The sequence below is a fragment of the Harpia harpyja genome, chromosome 18 (genome assembly GCF_026419915.1).
Source record: "Harpia harpyja isolate bHarHar1 chromosome 18, bHarHar1 primary haplotype, whole genome shotgun sequence".
NCBI classification, from domain to species: domain Eukaryota; kingdom Metazoa; phylum Chordata; class Aves; order Accipitriformes; family Accipitridae; genus Harpia; species Harpia harpyja.
Window position 1 is genome coordinate 26306232 of NC_068957.1, and position 20217 is coordinate 26326448.

Below are 20217 nucleotides of genomic sequence, written 5' to 3' on the forward strand. Positions count from 1 at the left end.
TTACTGTGTTTCTTGTACTTTGTTTTTGCGTGTGTTCCTGTGTGTGCCAATACTTCCAAAACCTGTTTACTGAATTTTCTAGAAAGGAGAGCTTTAATACTCTCTGGAGGATCTCATTATGCAGCTGCTGCTGGTTCAAAAATAACAAATGCTAAGGTCAGCCTGGCACCTCTTTTCAGAGCTGTCAGCCTGAGAAAGAAGGAAGTTTAGGTTTATTATTAACCCATATTCAACATGTTGTGGAATCAAAGCTTGTGGGAATGGGACTGGCCACCACTGAGAGCGTAGGGCCGGGCTGGCTTTGGGCATTTATTTATTGCCTATATGCAAGTAGCTTGCAGGGAGCCAGCCTTCACATCTAAGCAGTGAGGGGACCTGATACTGTTTTTTCATAGGTGGTGACGTGAAAGCTCACAATACTGTCTTGGGTGCCAGTGAGAAATGGACTTGCAGTGGAAAGCTCCCCAGCTGACAACTGGAAGTTGTGACGGATTGAGCACTGTGAAATGGCAACTTCAGGAACCTGTTGTACAAACAAGTGCTGTTGTAAAGATCGCCACCATGCCCCAAGCTCAGCAAAACAAATGCTACTGCTGTTTCAAAGGAGCAAGTGTCCTTGAATCCTCTTACATTACTCAGAGGAGCAGAGGTATCCTCTGAGTAGTATAAGAGGTCTATGTAAACACAAATCAACTGAAGTGAATCCATGGGATGTGAAAGGGAGAGTAAGATGAAAGACAGGATGAAAATTATTAGGACAAAGTTAATAGAAAACTCTGGATGCCCTCAGCTGCGCTGAGAGGAACCATCTGTCCCCTCAAATAATCTGGAGCAGTCAGTGGGGCTCTGTGCAAAAGTCCTGGAGGATAAAATGGCGTTAAGTTGGTAAGAGTCCAGAAGTTTTGGGGATATTCAGTTCCTCTGTTACCTGTTGAAAAAAAGAGTAACAAAAGCTTTTCATTAGTAGCTATCTTTGTTCCCAGAGCTGGAGAATTTTCCTTCATAGGAGCACCCAATATATCCACTCACCTTCCCCCACACACACACCCCCTGTTGCCTCCATTTCTCCATCTCCCCCGTCTTCTCTATAATAAACAGACAAACTTTACATTTTAGTTTAAATCAGCAGTTGGTATATTTACTGAGACACCATCTTCTCTTTCCTTTCCTTTAAAAGGAAGGTGTTGGCACCTTAAGGTCATGTATCATACAAAGTTAACTTAGATTCACTAGACTACAGCTGTTAAGGTCGGTTATCAGACGGGTTTGAGTATCTTCTAATACTTATCTGTGCCTTTTTCCTTTAACATTAACTTCTATTCTGATTTCTAGATTCATTCTGTTAAGCATTTGTTTAAAAAGAAAAAACATTACTGAAATCAACAATTCTATTCTAGAGCCATTGCCCTAGTTTCTTCCCTGTTTTTTTGCAAGTTTCAACCACGCTCTACAATTCTCCCTGGATGTCATTGTCATCTCACACAGAGACAGTCTGAAAGGCTGTCCACGGTCCCTGTTGCTTGTTCGTAACTCATGGTCCCACATTGCAGGATCCCGGCCTCAGCCTTGTACCTGCTGCCAGGACCACGGCTCTCCCCACAGCTGGCACAGCAGCTCCTGCTCTTTCATCAGCTCTTCTTGTTGCTGCGGTACCCACACCAGCTCTTCCCATATCTCAGTCTTTCGTAACTCTCTGCCTGGTCAAAACTTACCAGCACTGTTTGGAAAGTGTGTTAGTAACAACCACCTACAATGTAAATTCTGCTGGTTTTTTTTTTTTTTTTAATCACCCTTTCCTTTTCCTTTCAGAGACAAGTTGATATTTCAGCTGGGCTGGGACACCCAGATTACTCTGGCCCTGTTTGCCAACTCACAGGACAGTCACTCAGCCCAAAGATTGTGCAAGTGCTCTCACACCTGCATGTGGGGCCAGCCTGGCACCTGCCTGGTCCTCACCTCCCTGTCCTTTCCCAAAAAGCCATTTCTTGCTGGGGCTCTGCCAGCTACACCAGATGTAGCGCACCAGCACAAGCATTCTTCACAGACTCCAGTAAGAAAGGGCCTCAGCTCCATAAGGTATTGATTAAAACAATGTTTGTGGGAGATAGATAACATGAGAAGGAAACAGGGAAGAGCATAGGTAACCCTAGCATCAGGCAGACCTCTGATCTGGGCATGGCACACTGTGCAGAGCCCGCACCGAGGTTAACTGGCACTGTGGGCTTCACAGTCCTTGTAGGATTCTCCCTGAAGTAAAGAAATCTATTCATCATTTCCACTGCCAAGAAAAAGGATGTTTATATGAAAATGTGTCACTCCACTTCAAAGTAAGGACAAGGAGACGTCCGCGCCGTCAGCGTGGGGAGCCACGGACAGACAACTCGGTTGTGAGGAGCCGGGCAGGTCTGTCTGCAGCCAGCTGGTATCTGCAGCACGGCACAAGCCCCAGGGCCCAGCAGTGGGTGCAGCATGGGGGTCCGGGAGAGAGTGGGTCACTAACCCCTTGATGTACAACAGCCTGCTGGTCAGGACTACTATGTCTCTGCAACTTGATGCGTAAGGAGTTTTGGTTACCCGTGATCACCGTTGCCTCAATATATTGCAAGTTTCCTTCCTCCTCCAGCATCGACGTGCACAGCTGCTGCGTTTACTTCTTGGTTTTAGTGTCCTGTATGTGGGGAAGGAAAGGCTGCTTTTCCTTGACTTTCATGTGCTGAGAATTTGCAGAACACCCAGGCATGGCAAGCACAGCATGAGAAAGTGAAAAGTGCCCCTCACACGCTCCTTTCATAATTATTTTTCATACTGTTCCAGACTAGCCCTCCCCACACCAACCACGGCAGCCTAGCCATCAATTTCTTATCTCATACTGCTGTGTGCTTGCTAACACAGAACTTTCCAGAATACGTGAAAAACTTATTTTGGTCTGTCTCTCCTGGACTGTATGATGCCACCTCATCCAGTCCATGCTCAAAATGCTTTGCTATCTCCTAAAACAAGATTGCGATTTTGAAAAGTAATATCTGTGTTATCATAGTTCCCCAAAGCAGAAGCAAGAGAGTGCTACCAAGGGTCGTCTTAGCGTACAGGTGTTTGTACTCGCATCATATAAAGGACAAGAGATTTCTCCTGCCACTGTCCCCCCAACCACAAAGGTAAATGTAAATATAAATATATAAATAAACATATAAACATATACACATCTTTTTTTTGTCAAGCAGTTTGAGTTTTAGCTTCCTGGTCCGTACATGCCCTGTTAGTGGTAGGTTCCCTTATGACTTAGTCCGAGTCAGTTTAAGATTCTGCCCTCCTGTCCAGCCAGCCATGTTCCCCAGGAAGGAGTTTCATTAATTTGAACTTAACATGTTCTTTTCTCTTCCTTTTCTGAACCAAGAAGTATGTGGACACTGCAACCCACCCAAGCTTTTCCTGCTTCTCCCCATCCTAGTGACTGCAGATTGGACTTGCATCTCATGGAAAATTTCTGACGGAGGAATACAGGGCTACAAGGGAGGAGCATGTGAAATCACGTCCCAAAATCTCTTGAATCTCTGTTGAACCTTTTTCTCAGCTTTATCAAGTAGGATATTTTCAGAAGCATTTAGGCCTTAAGCTGGTTAGATGTCCTCTTTAATTACAGGTATAACTGCAAATATAGGAGATGGTAAGAAATTAATTGAACAGATGATTCTCTAGGCCATGACTGAAACAACCACAAGGATATAAAGATTTTCTAACCAAATAAAGGCATGACAATTGTGTGTAGTAAAATCACTAGCTTCAGGGAAACAGAGATCAGGATGTTATAACCTGAAAAGAACCAAATTCAAACTCATACCAATAACATTGTCTTAATTAGATCAATGTTAATAACAAGTAGTCCAAAAAAAAAATCACACTTCTATATGCATATAGGCTTTTAAGCACCATTGTTTTGCAGAATGAGCTATCAATTAGTCTAAAGTAAGAATATATGTAAAAGCAAGCAATTGCAATGAAAGCAAAGACCTCAAAAGAAAAGGAACAAGATAATATCAGAGCTCCCAGGGTTGTATACACAAATCTCCTGGGTTTAATGTTAAATTACATAACAACCTAATGAAGCTGGCTGCGAATGACAACGTAGGTGGAGCCATCTTTAAGCCAGTGTAAGACTATAAGAAATATTTTTTTCCCCACATTGCCACTACTTCAGAATGAGGTATGCAGCATGGATTGCTCTGGTATCCTGTACTGTGCTTCTACAGATGCAAACATTGTCTCACTATCATTAAAGGAGGGTTGGACTTTAGAACGTGGTCTAGGATTTTGTTGACTGCGTTGTTTAATTATTCTGGTTACTTGCATTTGAGGACTGGATGTTGAATTTGGATGTAACAATAGCAAAGTGCTCATAGCGATTTAGCTCAATACAATGAAGCAGAAGAGATTTCTGTCTGTCATTAGAGCATAAGAAAAATAGAGAGCTACAGAAGACAGAAAAAGGCATGTAAAATCTCTTGAAGATAATGTTTCAGTAGAGAACAGATACTTCTCCTAGACAGGCCTAGTGCTCAGTTACTTAATAATACAGATTAACTGTAGCTAATATTACCTTTAATTAATAATAACACATGTCATTGCAGTTAAGAAATCATAAATTCATAGTCTCAGAGATACTCTACTTTGATAAGTTTCTTTTTTTCTCTCTAGGTGTATAACTGTTTACCTGTTTCCAAAGTAGTCTACGGGGAGATGCAGGTGCATATGGCCCTAATCCATGTTTTTAATTGAATGCAATTAATCAATTCAACCAAGCAGCTAAATTGCTATGTGAGAAAGAAGGATCAATCTGTGGCATAGAGTGGGATGGTCAAACCAGGTGCCTGCAGCTCTTGGAAATTATTTGTTTTCAGAATTGAATACCTAAATTCCCCACCTCTTAAATGGGATATAATGATACAGAATAGAATATTTCAGCTGGCAGTGACCTATAATGATCATCTGTCTCACACTGGTAACGTAAAGATTTAGGGTGTTTCATGAATCTTAATTTAAAACACAGTGGTGAGCTTCACAGAAAAGCTGGTAAGAAAATGAATAGTAAGGACCTTGGTGGTTTAGCTCCTTACAAGTACTCTCTCAGACCTTCTTGTATGTAACATATGTGTTAAAACTTATTATTTAGAAAGAAATGCAAAGAGGAAAAGAGGAAGAAATAGGTGCTTAGGAATAAAAAGGAACAAAGGAAACTTTTTAAAGTGAAATTAGAAAACAAAAGGGGGGAAAAAAGCATAGTCAGCAGGAAATATGAAATAGAGTATTAGTAGCTCTTAAATTTTCTTCTTTTCACTCTCCCTCAGGACTTCTGCTCTGCCCACATCTCTGACAGTCGTCACTGAGACACTTTGTTTTTTAAAAAGCGGAAGGAAAAACCATCAGCAGCTGTCCTGCATTCTCGATGACAAAGTGAGCAAAGAAAGGGAAGTGTTCCTGATTTACCCCCTGACTTAGAGAGAAAAGGTCTGTCCTGCTTGAGAGGGAGAAGCTGCAGCCCTGGGAAGGATGGGAATGCTGGTGAGAGCAGCCGTGCTTATGAGTCCTCTTCTCTTCTGTAATGGTGAGTCGCTGGAAAGGTCTCCTGCTCGGGGCAGTTCCGTCCCTCGCGCTGGTGTGTCTGCGTGTGTTTGTACAGGGGTGGTTCTGTTTCGGGAATAGAAGTATGGCAAAAAGGCCGATGTCTTTGCATGCTGCTGGCTTGGTGCTCACTTCTTTCATATCCACTGGCTGTGGAGTGCAATGGTCCATGAAGGCTATGGAAACGCTGCTCACGTGCTTAGAGTACAAAGATCTCATATATGTTGTGATGGTTATTTTGTGAAGCACAGCCAGCAGCCCAGCACAAAGGGTCTGGGTAGTTCTTGTGTCCCCAGGAAAGGGGAGGTTTGGAAACCAGGAGGAAAGGGTAAAGAAATGTCTGTGGAAGCATAGGTTCAGCCCCAGGAGTGACAAAGATGTACTGGGACAAAGGCAACGGACCTCACTTTTATAGGAAAACTTAAAGAGTTTTAGACTTTGATCCATTACTTAAGTTGCTTAAATTCAGCTTAGTCTGAAAAAGCAGTGTCTTTCAGAAGATCAAATGGGCAGTGGAGGAGAGAAAACCATAAACCCCCGGGTTCGCTGTTAACGTGCGGTGCTTCCCAGAAAAGCCCCAAGAGTGACATCAGGTGGCGGGGGCAGACTCCAGCTGTGACCGGGGAGCTGTGCAACTCAGGCTTGAGACAAACTCCTTCCCTCAGGTCTAAGTCATCCGCTAATTCTGATCCTATGCTCTGTATGGTGTTCCCTTGCTTGCAGGTGAGCACCAGGCAGAGCATGAGCCAAACTGCACATGTGGCACACATCAGTGCCCCTGGCAATCAGCTGTCTCCCATCTGTCTTCCTCATGCCATGTTGCTTTTTTGTTAGCCTGTCCCTGAACAGACTGTCCGTCATCATCTATACTGACTGCCCATGCTTTTGATTTGGTGGATTCCATTTGCTGATGCTCTCACCACCCCTTCATCCCCCAGGAGCTGCCTTCACCGTGATTGCTTTTTTTTTTTTCTCTTTCTCCATTCTTCCTGCAGCTTTTCTGGACCTGACTGGCCCCAGTGAGGTTGAAGGCATATGGAAGGGATCTATCACCTTGCCATGTGCCTATGTGCCTGAGAAGGACTTTGTGCAGCAAACGCTCAAGTGGACTGTGGTACATGACCAGAGCTCTGGCACCGTCTTTCGGAGGGACAGTTCTGGTGACCATGTTCTCCTGTCCAAGTACAGGGACAGGGTCAGTGTCCTGAAGGATGCCCCAGGGAACGTGTCTCTCCACATCCTGAACCTGGAGGTCTCTGACAGGGGAACCTACACTTGCCAGGTCACCTGGAGAGCCAGCAACAACAGCCTGATAGCAAAAGACATCACCACTAAAGTGGAGGTTGTTAAAGGTAAACCCAAGAAGGAAGCTGCGCAGGAGTGGAAGGCTTGGCTCAGGAAGGCTTTTGGGAATTGAGTAGACCAGGTAGGCAGTGACCACCCGCTTCCGATGCAGGAGTGTTTTGCTGAGCAGTGTCAGACTCCAGCGAGAAGCAATAAATAGGTCAGAGAGAGGAATTCTGCCCACAATACTGCGCCCTGCAGTTCAGGGGCTGGGGGAGGACTTGTGGCCTCTCGCTTACCAATTTGTCCCTGGCTCTACCTGTATCCGATGGCTCAATGTTTCCAAGGGACATGCACCGGAGGCGAAGTCCCTGCGATGTTGCATTGCTTTTCTTTGACCAAACTTCATCAGCTTGTGCCCCATCTCCGTTTGCCTGGGCAGTGGTGATTTATATAAGAACGGAGATGGCATCAACCCAGCAAACCGGCCCTTGTGTAGGAGGTGCAATGGGTGGCACAGCTGGTACAGGCACAGCTAAGCTAAGCTTAACCTGTGCAGAGAGGTGATGTGAGAGCGGTGCCCCTTCCTCCTGGGAAAGCACTGAAAGCCAGAGCAAGAACTGCCATGGCAGGGGGGGAGGAACCTTCCCCACCGCAACCAGGGCCAGCGTGACCTGGGCCCCATCTGCTTTGTCTTCCAGTTGCAGCAACCAAGCCCGTCATCAGGGCCAGCGAGCCGGGGCTGACTTTCCCGGCAGGAGCCAGGGCCAGCCTGACCTGTGTGGCCAACGGGTCCCCCCCCATCAGCTACCGCTGGTTCAGGAGCGTCCCGGGAGGGAAAGCCCTGCTCCTGAGCAGCCAGGCCGAGCTGGCGTGGGACAGCCTGCAGCCCTCCGACACCGGGAAGTACTACTGTGAGGCTGAAAACAGGGTTGGGGCCGGGGCTGTGCAGCAGAGCGACGCCGTTCAGCTGACGGTGAGAGGTGAGTCCGCAGAGCTGCAGCTGGACAGAAAACATCTGGAGTCCTTCCGTACTGGAACGGAACAATGTTCCTACTTCCCTTCCCTGAAAGAAGAAAACGCAAAAAGCCTTAGCCTTCTGCACTCTGAAGCACCTCTCATCACTGGCTCTGGCTTTCTATCCTTTTTTATTTCCTGTGTTCTATTTCCCTCCTCCTCTTTAGAAGAACTGCTCTTTTCTGATGCAGAAGAGGTTCTGTATTTGAAACACATATTTATTCCTCTTTGGCTTTTTTGAAATTCTTCCTGGCTGTGTAATGCTGCCTATTGCAGTTTAGCAAGTTTAGATGAGGAATCAGGACTTCATTTTAAGTATGAGGAACATACGAGTGGTAATTCAGTGGGTGAAAAAAATCAAACTGGCCTTTGTTCCTTATGATTGGCTACATGTTTCAGGAAAACACACCGTGCTTTATACACACTCCGATGTATCCAGGCACTGCAAGATGGTGCATGATGGATGCCTTCCTTGTGGAAGACTTGCTACTTTCCTTGGCTGGTAACTTGGTCATCAGAGCCCTGAAGCCTATGACCGCAGAGCCAAGCCACACAGTGACCTTTGAAAGAGGCAAAGCCTGCTGGGCTCCCAGTGTAATGGAGGTTATGGCTGAAACAACATGTTTTTCATAGCAGTCGCACTTCAGAGCGTACAGCAAGGGAACAGGAATTAACGATGGCCATGCTTGTCAACGCTGCTAGCATGCAGTCCCCCACCTGTCCTTGGATGGTGGCTGGTTCCTCATGGTCTTGGCCCACCAGCGGAGAATTCTGTATTGCAGCAGCATCACAAACATGGTCCAACTCCCCTGTGAGCCTCTCTCTCGTTCACCTTGCAGATCTGCCCACAACATCCCTCTCCGAAGGATGTGGGAATCTCGGGGAGACGCTACCCAACCACAGGTCAGGGTAACAGCAGTTACGGCTGACAGCAAGGACGAGGAGTCAGCAGGAGGGTTTGACACCAGCACTTAGCAGTGGATTTGGTTGCTGGGGAATACAGTCTTGACAATATTGAATTTTAGTCCATACGCCTCAGTTAGTTATTAATCCAGATGTTTCTGAACATAGAACATCCTCCTTTCCTCAGTCTCCAGTCTGCAGAGGGCTTTTAGCTTGCTCTTAGGGAGGCTGTGTCTCTGTAGAAGAGGCTCTGTATGTGTCTTAGGGCTGCTAGAAATACCATTTCCTAACTTGTAGGCCATACAGGATGGTCTGGGTTCTGTTCTTTTTTAAAGGGCTTTTTTGCTTGTTTTCTGGTCTTGAATGAAAGCCACTGGAGTGGGAGGCAGAGCTGGTATCTCTAGTAGCAGATACAAGTGATGCAAAAGCTGCTTCAGACCTGACTGGAAACAGTCTATCTTAGCAAGGACAGCTGTTTTCAGGGAGGGCTTGTCATTTCCCATTTGGTTTTGTGGGATGTGGGAATTCAGACCTGGGCTAGAGTAGGTCTGCTTGTGGAAACTTTGTATTTTGGGGTTATGTTTCATTTGAATTTATAGTCCCCCACCAATCACCCAGCGTGTTGTGGGAATCAGCATCAGTGACCAGGAGCTAAGGGAAGATGTTGACAGTTGTTGACTATTCTTACAGAAAGAAACCAACCAGAGCTGGTGTTCAGAGGTACCTCAGTAACCTCTTGGACTCCATGGGGCTCCACCACTATTACAGGTGTGTGTATGTGTATAGACATACATATATATATATGTGTGTGTGTATATATATATATAGTGTGTGTATATATATATCTAGTGTGTGTATATATATAGCTCCTGTATACATAGTATATATAGTGTATATATACTATATGTAGTATCTCTCTAGTGCATATAGTATACTCTATATATTATAGTGTATATATAGTACTCATTTATAGAGTTTGCCTATTTTCACTGCCTTGTAAAGGTGATGGAGACATTCTCTTTTGATCCTACAGCTATAATCCCAGATTTCCTGGTGCTAGAATGAGGATTGGAAATGCACTGTGAGCCTTTCACTCCTGTTTGTTTTGCAGATCTGCCCATGCCAGTAGTGACTCCTGAGAATGGTGTGGGATATCCAGAAAAGAATTACACAACTCAGAGTAAGTGGAGAGCAAAACAAAGCTAAGAACGAGATTAGGGACAGTAGTCAGTACCTTCAGCCTTAAAATTAGTGTTCTGCCTTTTGGCTGCAAATTGTATTAATGGCTATTCTCTTTTAAAAAGACTCCGGATGGTTTTATGGGGCAGGGGGGGAAGCTTTCATAGTTGGAGCATACAGAGTTGTTGCTGTGTTTCCCAACAGTAGTCCATTTTGTCTTTTCTTTGAGTGTCAAAGCTGGAACAGCAGAAAAGCCCCAGTATGCAACTCCAGCAGATCTTCTATACCTCCTCTAGCTTTGCAGTGCCGTGGTAGGTTTAAATATGTTCCAAATACAACTGAACAGTATCCTTGAATGAAAAGCTGAGACCCTTTATTTCATGACGTGTACTGCAACTATTCTGCCCAGCTCACAGCCTCAGTTAGCCTTAGCATTGAGAGACTCTGCCGGTTGGTTTTATGGCTGTAGTCTCTCAGCGAGATGTACGCAGTCAGACTGGCTGGCTCACACAGTTGCACCTATTCAGAGACGTGTGAGCAAGGTGCTGTTAGGACGGGGACGAGCAGGGACAGGCACATGCAGTACGACCCTGTGTGCCCACGACAGGGCTGGCTGCTGTTGTCCTCAGGGAAGCGGTCAGTGTCATGTAACTGCTACTGTGACCCGGGAGGGCTTCTCTGAAAGTCTTCTGCTGTACTGTTCTAGATTTCCAAGGGACTCACCTGTCCCTGTACCTGGTCATCCTGATTGCTGTGGTTTGTGGTGCTGTGGTTTTCCTTGTCATCTTTCTTATTATTTGCAGTAGAAAGCCCAAAGACGGTGAGTAGAATGTTCTGGAAAACTTGAATGTGGTGTATGTGCCCCGCTTGGTTTTACCTTTGAGGGGTTTTGGGGATGGGGCTGGTACTGTGCTTGCAGCTACCGGTAGCAGCTCTGGCACCTTGTCGTGGTTTAATCCCTGCCAGCAGCTCAGCCCCACGCAGCCACTCGCTCACTCCCACCCGGTAGGATGGAGGAGAGAATCAGAAGGGTAAAAGTGAGAAAACTCCTGGATTCGGATAAAGACAGCTTAATAGGTAAAGCAAAAGCCGCATGTGCAAGTAAAGCAAAACGAGGAATTCATTCCCCACTTCCCATGGGCAGGCAGGTGTTCAGCCATCTCTAGCAAAGCGGGGCTCCGTTGTGTGTAAGGGTGGCTTGGGAAGACAAATGCCATCACTCCAAACATCCCCCCTTCCTTCCAGTTTTATTGCTGAGCATGACATCATACGGTCTGGAAAATCCCATGGGTCAGTTGGGGTCAGCTGTCCTGGCTGTGCCCCCCCAGCTCCTTGTGCAGCCCCAGCCTGCCCTGGCGGGGCAGGGTGAGGAGTAGAACAGCCCTTGGGGCTGCGCAAACCTGGCTCAGCCATAACTAACACATCCCACTGTTACCAGCGCAAACCCAAGACGTGGCCCCATACCAGCTGCTGTGAAGAAAACTAACTATCCCAGCCCAAACCCGCAACACCCCGGCATCACGCAGGCAGTCGATCAAAAGGCGCACGGATCAAATGAGGTGGCGGAAGATCTAAAGAGGAGAGGAGCCCCTTTCCTTCAGGGAAATCCAGTCGCAGCAGCTGGCGGGGGGGAGTCTGCCAGGCGCCGGCCGCAGAGGGCTCCCGGGACCCAGCCGGGACCGTCGCCGCGGGCCGCCGGCAGCGCGCAGCAGAGGGCAGGCGCTGCCTGCGCTGCCCGCCCCAGCCCCGCTGCCTGCGCTGCCCGCCCCATCCCGGCCGCGGGCAGCGCTCATCCCCGTGCTGGGTGCGGGGCCCTGGGTCTGTGCCCCCCCCGGCCGGCCCGCTCGGCGGCACGCCGTCCGCCGCCCACCGCCGCCCGGGGCCGGCTCCGTCCCTGTCCCTCTGCTCCGCACGGGCAGCCGGTGGCTCGCAGACTTACCTGCGCGACCGAGCTCGTCGCTCAGATCCGTTGAGGTAGCCGGTAGCCGGTAATCGCGTCCTGCTACTCTAACGCACCTGTTTGCACCAGCTGCTGTTTAGTATTTCCCTCGGGACCCGGAGGAAAAGAGCTCACCCCCGATCCTCCCCGTTCAGTACGGATTCATTTCCTTTCCAGTCTTCAGACCTAGGATGTATTTACTGAACGCCTCTGTCTTTTCTGCGCTGACGCCAGAAAACGCCTGACAGACGCTTTCTTAGCGTCCCCTTTCTCAGCACGAGCACTCGGCAGTGCACAGAGAACACCCTGGGGTTTGGGTTGGGGTTTTTTAATGCTGATGGCCACGGTTTTCTCCTTGTCCCTTTATTTCTTTGATTACCTTTTTACAACTCCGTGCCACCAATTAATAAGAATTATGATCAAATACTCTTTTTACCCTTCTTCTTTTTTCTTTTTTTTTTTTTTTAAAGGAATCCAGAATAACCTCTTTCTAAATTGTTCTTTATTGAACTTCTAATGAATAGAAAAACTGTGGGAACTGGGAACTTCTAGTTTCTAAACTCAACTTTACCTTTGACCTTGGGCCAGTTATTTTGAGCCAGTTGTGCTACAGCTGGGATATGGGTTGTTTTCATTTTCTTGGACTGAATCCTGGGAACAGGAGTCATCACCCACCTAACATGATCTCTACGGTTCCTATTTTTACTCTGTCTTCAGAGGTCGCTTTCTTATATCAAGAAGAGACAGTAGAAACTTTTTTTGTGTGAATATAAATGCAAATTATTGACACACATTTTTGATTCTTCTTTTCCAGCTCAAGTCTATGAAGTAAAATTGTGAGTATAACCCTTTCTCTAGCATATTGATGGGTCTTTGGGGCCTGTACGAGAGCAGGGGGAAAAAACACCAAACCCATGGTGCTACTTACCTGTCAGGATGAAAAGCCTCATAAGCAGCATGGATGAAGAGGTTCGAAGTTAGCTCAGTAGTACGTTGTACTGATGATCTGTGGGCTTTCCACATCAACACATAGTGCAGGAAGAAAGAGCTTTTCCTTTGCAGTATTAGAATCATAAAAATGAGCAAGAGTTGTTTATTAACTCCTCAGACCAATGAGGCCTATTGAAGATCATTGCCAAGGATAAATTCCCAGTGTTTTTTCAAATGCAAAGAACAGGAATTCCCCTTCTACAGAGCTAAGGCTCCCAATGCAGAGATTATACTCTGATTTATCCCTGAAATATCCTTGGCTGAACTTGTCTCTCTTAATCATAGCTGTGGCAGGAAGGTACAGCTATTTCTAAACTCAAGTTTCAGCATCCTGATCTACTTGTAACCTATGGAAGCTATACTGAAAAGCCTCATAATCCAGTCAAAACATAAAAGGAGAACCACTTATCTAGATATAAATTGAAGTGCTGATGATTTGAGTGCCATGGTAGAACATGCCAGCAGCATTTGCCCAGGTGCTGTGTTTCCCAAGCAGTTTATAAAGCAACATTTTAAGTAACAGTTGGACCCTGAGCAACTGAACAAATAGTGTGATGGCATTTCTCCTCAGAGGATTTACCTCCATTTTAAAGATACAAGATAGAAAAAGCTACATGGTGGATCTAGTCTGCATGCAGTTCACCATTTACCATTCCTCCACCACTTTATATATGTGTGTGTGTGTGTGTGTGTGTATATATATATATATATAATCTTGCAAAGAGCAGTTGTCTGGCTGTGCCATTCCAAGAAATTGTGGTAATCCTTGTGTTGCTTACATACCTTTTGCTGCCTCTGAAACTCTCCCTGGATTGGAGGCAATGCTGCTATAATGTCCAAGGTTCTCCTGCCACCTAGAAGTAAAGGACAAGATTCTCTCCTATCATAATCCAGTGGCCCAGGTTTACATGGGTTTGAATCAGACAACAATCTTGCTCAAAATCTTGATGGTTGGGAGATGCTTTGTCTACTCTGGTTGCAACTATTCTTTCATATTGTATTTTGATTTCAGCCATAACTCAAGAACAGCAGCTTCTTCAAGGTGTGAAAGTACAGATCATTATGAGGCACCCATCTCCTCCACTGAAAACAACTATGTGATGGAGCCCATGGAAAACAAAAGATATGAAGAAATAAATATAAAAAAGAAAGAATACGTTGGAAACACCGAAGAATCTGTATATGAAGTAGGGGACACTGTATGAGAACCAAGAGTGCTCTACAGGTAGCAGTCCTGAAGAGTACCTTCATCCAGGCAAAATTTATCTTCCTATTCACCTTTGCCTCTGAAGAATAGGTTGGACAAGAAGTTTTTGCTCCTTCACAATTTGTGGAGCCTTAACAATCTCTGCTGTGAAAATGCAAACCTCTTTAGGAACTTCAGTTACAGACTGCTGTATAGATCTTCTGATTTTGCTTTTTTTGCTTCCCTTTCACCACCTGTGTAGAAGAAAGCCCTTTGAAAGCTAGGGTATGCAGATCCCAGGCCAAGAGCACTGTACTAAACTTACTGCTTTATATGACCAAAAGGATCTGCATTCACAGCCTTCATGGGGTGGGAGTAGAACCAGCACCAAGGGCTGCTCAACATCCCCATCATCTTTAGGTAAGAAGTGCAGAATGAGGCTGGCCTGGGAATCGGCGTTTCTCCTCCCATCCACCTCAAGTGCTGCATAGGTGGTAGAATGTCCTTTTAATGTGAGATAGCCCTTAAAGAAACACTGAAAGATTAAAGCTAGGATAAAACCAGGAACCTTACCATACTAGGAGCAGCAGTACAAAAAGAAGAATGTCCTGTGCACCCATCGTGCTGTATTCAATGTGCTTTTCTGCAGCACTTGCCGTAAGGTCCAGGCACACTTTCTATAGTTTTGGCACAGAACAGCTTGGGTGATTCTGATACTGCAACAAGGCACATTCTTTCCAAGTTCACCTTCTCTATTCTCTCTTTTAATGCATGTTTAATATTTGAAAGATATTAGATACTTTTCCATAAGTTTGTGGATAGGATTGTTTACACATGCCTCCATTATTTTGGTATGAATGTTTTTGCACGACCGGCTCATCTTTAAAATGCCAGCAAGCACTCACAATTACAGCTCCTCAGTAGATATTCATGAATTACTTTCCTCCTGCCTTAGAAGGCCTGAAGGGTAAGTACGGAGCCGAAAAGCTGTGTTATTCGTAATTTCTACTGCCCTGAGTAAACCTGTAACGTGGATACTGCAGAGTTATGGAAGAACCTTTTTATAGTGAACGACAGGGCAATACCATGTCCGATTAAAAGCCATGCAGACAGATGTAAAACAAAACAGGTGATCTGAGGGGTGAGGAGGATATCGGTGACACAGGCACAGGATTAGTGGGCCCCCAGATTTGCTGTTCACACTCAGGAAAGATCTGCATCTGCACTTCTCTGCAAGCATCAGCTCAAAATTCACCAGCATTCAAAAAGAGTATTAGGTGCTATTAGGAAAGGCATTCCAGTGCAATAGAAAACAGGACTGTGGTACTGTAAAAACTCATGGAATGCTTCTATCTTATGTATGCGTGTAGGTCTCATCCTGAAAGGGTTTAACAGAGCTAGAAAAGTTACTGAGAATGATAATAAGAGGATGATGAGCAGCACGAAACCACTTCTGTACAAATGCATTATACTTTCTCAGCTTGGAAAAAAAAGAACAACAAGGCAAAATGAGCAAATTCTACTCATCATGACCAGTGTGGAGAAGATGAATAGGGACTATTTGTTTACAGTTTCTCCAAAGGAAAAGGAAGCAGATGTTAGCTAAAAACTATCTGGTAGCACTTTTAAAGGGAGAGGAAAGGTATTTCTTTTATGCAATACAGAAATGAGGGTAGAATGCAATGCTACTCACCCAGTGCTATGAAAACCCAAAGTACACAGAGGTCCAATGAGAAATTACAGGAATGAATGATGTAAAAGTTCATCAAAATTCACAAACCGCAAGGCACACTTTACAGCTATTTATCAGTTACCTTATACATTCTCCCTGAATTTCCTGTACCACAAGTTTTATTTCTCTTTGTTAAGAATGTACTTAAATTTTAAGGTCTGGGAAACCTTGATTTCAAAATGGAAGGGAAACAAACAGCTGCTTTGGTTGGTGATGATCTCTTGGAAAAAATTGTTGACATGTACATGCAGTTTATTGCAATGTGGAGAAGCAGATGAAAATCATTAAACTTCAGGACTGCAAAGTTAGTAGATTTTGTTATACTTCTCTTTATTTTGCCTATGAAAGTGGGTGTGTGTGAATGTCTGTGTGTGCCCAGGAATTACACTCCTAGGAACATATTAGATCCCTCTACTTGAAAGCAGAGGAATTAGTTTAGGATGTGAAAGAAAATGAGCTCTCTTATGAAGTGTGTAAAAAGGCAGTGAAGTCTGACAGTCTTTCTTCCTAAGCAGGAAGGTGAGGAGGGGAGGAGAACTGTTGCAATAGTATTGCAAGGCACACAATTATCACTAAAAGGGTTTTCCAGAGAACAACAGAAAAATCATGACTGGTGTGTTGGGTTTGTGTGGTGGGATTTTGGTAGTGGGAGGGACCACAGGGGTGGCTCCTGGGAGAAGCTGCTAGAAGCTTCCCTGGCTCTGTCGGACCTGCCTCTGGCCAAGACTGAGCCCATCAGTGACGGTAGTAGCACCTCTGGGTGAACAGATTTAAGAAGGGGGAACCTGCAGTGGAGAGGGGAGTGGAAAGTGAGAGAAACCCCTGTGCAGATGCCAAGGTCAGTGAAGAAGGAGGGGGAGGAGGTGCACTGGAGGAAGGGACACCCCTGCAGCCCATGGTGAGACGGAAGCCCATGGAGGTGAATGGTGGAGGAGATGCCCACCTGCCAACAGTGGAGGACCCCACGCCAGAGGAGGTGGATGCCCCAAAGATGGCCATGACTCCATGGAAAAGCCTGCGCTGGAGCAGCCTGTGCCTGAAGGACTGCAGCCTGTGGGAAGAACCCATGGCTGAGAAGTTTGTGGAGAACTGTCTCCTGTGGGAGGGACCCCACACTGGAGCAGGGGAAGAGTGAGGATTCCTCCCCCTGAGGAGGAAGGAGCAGCAGAGATGTCGCAAACTGACCACAACTCCCATGCCTCGAGCCACTGTGGGGGAGGAGGTAGAGAAAACCAGGAGTGGAGGTGAGCCGGGAAGGAGAGAGGGATGGGGGAGGGTGTTTGGTTTTACTTCTCATTATTTTTTATTTGATTGGTAGTAAATTAAATTGATTTTGTTTTTTCCCCAAGTTGAGTCTTGGTTTTTGCCTGTGACCATAATCAGCAAGTGATCCCTCCCTGTCCTTGCATCATCCCACAAGCTTTTCTATTTTCTGCTCCCCATCCCACTAGGGTGGGGAAGAGTGAGCGAGCTGCCTCGTGGTACTTTGTTGCTGGCTGGGCTGAAACCACAACAACTGGATAGTGTGTTAATGTGATGACAAAGTGACAATGTTGAAATTTTCAGGGAAACTGTCATGTTTTCTTAATCTTTCAATTCTAGATGAGGCTGCAGTTTTTGGAGCCCTGCAGTAATGCTCTCATTCTTTAAAAAGGGGTTTTAAAAAAGCATGTGTGTGTGTGTGTGTGTGTATGTGTTTGGTAGGGAGGGGGTGGGAAGGGAATGTCACTGTTACTGGAAAGCAGCCCACCTGTCTGAGCTCCACCCCAGAAACAAACCTACTGCAATGGGAATAAGGGGCTTCAGTGCTATATGGAGCAACTGGGAAGCAGGCGTACTCCAAAGTCAAGCGACAGGGTGAACATCTGAGCAAGGAGGTGGACATGACATGTGCTGCTTGGAGAATGAGGAGAAAAGAGCTTGTCCTTTCTGTAAGTAAGTGGTGTGCTGGGTACAACCATCCAGACCAGTAGCCTTGGCTCTTCGAAGGGGAGAGAGCTGAGCTCTGTATGAACAAAAGAATGGCAATGCAGCCAGCACCATGAGCTCTTCCCTCCCTACCTGTATTTCCACCACTGCTGGTCTTAACCTAGCTGGGAAAGACCCTCTGTGCTGTGCTAGGCTGAGGCAGTTATTTTAAGCAATGTCACCCCTGCTATCAGTTCTCTCGGGAGTTAGCTTGCTTTCCCTTCTCTTTTTGTCCTTGTTTTCAGAGAGAAATTGTGGATTTTGCACTTGATGATGAAATGCCCCTAAAGGTTCTGGGGAAGTCAAAGTGTCATCAGTCGGACGAAGACACCCACTGTGTCAGTAAAAGCACTGGGTTTGCAAGGTGTGTTTTCTCAGGTGGGAGTGTGGTAACGCTTGATACACTCAGAGTACCTCAGCATGACTGCCACGGCTCCCCAAACAGGGACTTGGCTCTGACTGCCCGAGATGACTTGCAGTGCTGTTCCTCTGAGGTGGTGTGATGTGGCCAGAGCTCCAGTCCCAGAAGAAGAGAGCACTAAGGCAAGATAGAGGTATGGAGACAAAGGGCTTTCCAAGGAAGAGCAGGCTGGTCACAATGTGGTCCGAGCATATCAGGCACTCTTACTGTTGACACTCTGTGGATGACTGCTATCAGGTATCCCACAGCTGTGCCACAAAATCAAAAAACAATTCAATTTCAGTTGCATTGCAAAGCCACAGGCAATGTAGCTGTACAAACACCGATAAATAGCAGTTTTATACTGGCTAGACAATCATGACCAGGAGCTGGTGATGTTACATAAAATGGTTTTAAGGCAAGAAGGAAAAGGCAAGCTCATGAAACTGAAAAGAAATCCATGAACTAGATTCTCTGTGCATTTTGTGTCTGCATGCGCTGTTGCACAGCTGGACAATGCAAGACAGGCATTGGATCCTAATTCAGTGTGGGATATCTCCGGGAAAAAGGGCAGTTGCTGTGCATCTTTTGCAACACATCAGTGGCGTTCAGCTGCATGCCAGGAAGACAAGCTGAGGTTAAGGCAAATTTTCCTAGACCAGCACTTGTGTTTACCAAAACCAGAGCTCAACCAGCCTTCGTGGAGGCACTAAAAGGGAAACTGGGAAGCTTGCAAACAGCAAGCATTATGATAGCAGTGAGGCTATCAAAAGCATCAGTAGCTAGTGCGTGTGATAACTGCAGGTAAAGGTAAAATCTGTATTGCTCTAATAGCTGAATTTGTGAAGCCCGCCTGTGGCACCAAGTAGGAAATGAATATTCAGATGACATCATATACATGAGTCTCTTTCTTAGTGCTAGGAAGTACTTACGAGGATTTGGCCGAGATAATGGGTAACCCAGAACTGATGTGATTGACCTGGGATTTCCTGGGAAGAGAAGCTGGTTTTCAGAAAGAGCACTTGTATATCACATTTCTGTCACACAGGCCTTGAAGGAGATGCTCATTTACACTAAGTTTCTGTTTCTTAAGGTGGAACAAAGGTCAAGTTTTCATGACTATCTGTACGATTGTCTGATACATGTGAGAGAATTGTGGTGTACATGACTGTAGGGGCTCATACAATTAGTTTCTGTGTGACATCCAAAAAATACTTAGTACACAACAATCTGTTTAGTCAGATCTGTGAGTTGGCTATGGCTGGACCAGATACGAATGCCTCAAGTCTTGCAGTAAAAATCACCTTTTTTTCTGAGTGCAGATGGTTCAGAAAGAGCACTTTGAGACCTTCTTCAGTTACCTCCATTTTTGGTGGTTTGCTCAAAGCTTGGTACTGAATTTCACCCCCTTGCAGGCTAAAAATCTTCTTTCATCACCAGGAAAATTGTAGCAAACTTCTCTAGCCTCTGGCAGACTATGTCAAAACATGAAGCTCTGCAGAGCTCGTCCCTGTGAGCAGGGTCTGAGGTCTCATCTGCACTCATTTGGGGGGAAATGGGGACTTTACTGTGCCACCTCTAATTAGCCTGAGATGTAGTAGCAGAACTTGCAGAACAAAGAGTCATACTGGTCACTGCCTGAGCTGCGATACTTGAAGAAATGGTGCTTGACAGCATGTCATGTCCAGTATGTGGAAGGAAGGTGGGTGCCTGCAGGGGGAAAGGCTGCGGGGTGCCTTACCCACCTGGCACTGCAAGGGAGAAAGCCATGGATTCAATCCAAAGCAGAGAAACTGAAATAAATGTATTTCATTACAATAAACCAGGTAACTAGCCATAATGTCTGAGACATTAAAGGCTTTTTCTTCATGTGTTCAGATGTAAAACTATGAGGAGCTCCTCTGGTAAGAAAGAAATGGGCTGACTATACGACTCAGGGAGAAGAAAACTAGCAGCTACATCTCTGTCCCAGGGAGAGGAAGATGTCATGTACATCATGTTTG

The 20217-nt window shown here is 45.8% G+C and overlaps 1 protein-coding gene across 1 annotated transcript; it reads left to right on the plus strand.

Annotated features, from left to right (window-relative positions):
- The first annotated feature begins 5092 nt into the window (after positions 1-5092).
- LOC128153809 (V-set and immunoglobulin domain-containing protein 4-like) lies at positions 5093-16154 on the plus strand. The gene is given in 10 exon segments (XM_052813588.1): positions 5093-5599; positions 6612-6968; positions 7602-7883; positions 8757-8778; positions 8780-8826; positions 9511-9588; positions 9932-10000; positions 10706-10819; positions 12753-12774; positions 13941-16154. Coding segments are annotated over 10 exon segments (1239 nt in total). The 5' UTR covers positions 5093-5544; the 3' UTR covers positions 14134-16154.
- The last annotated feature ends 4063 nt before the right edge of the window (positions 16155-20217 follow it).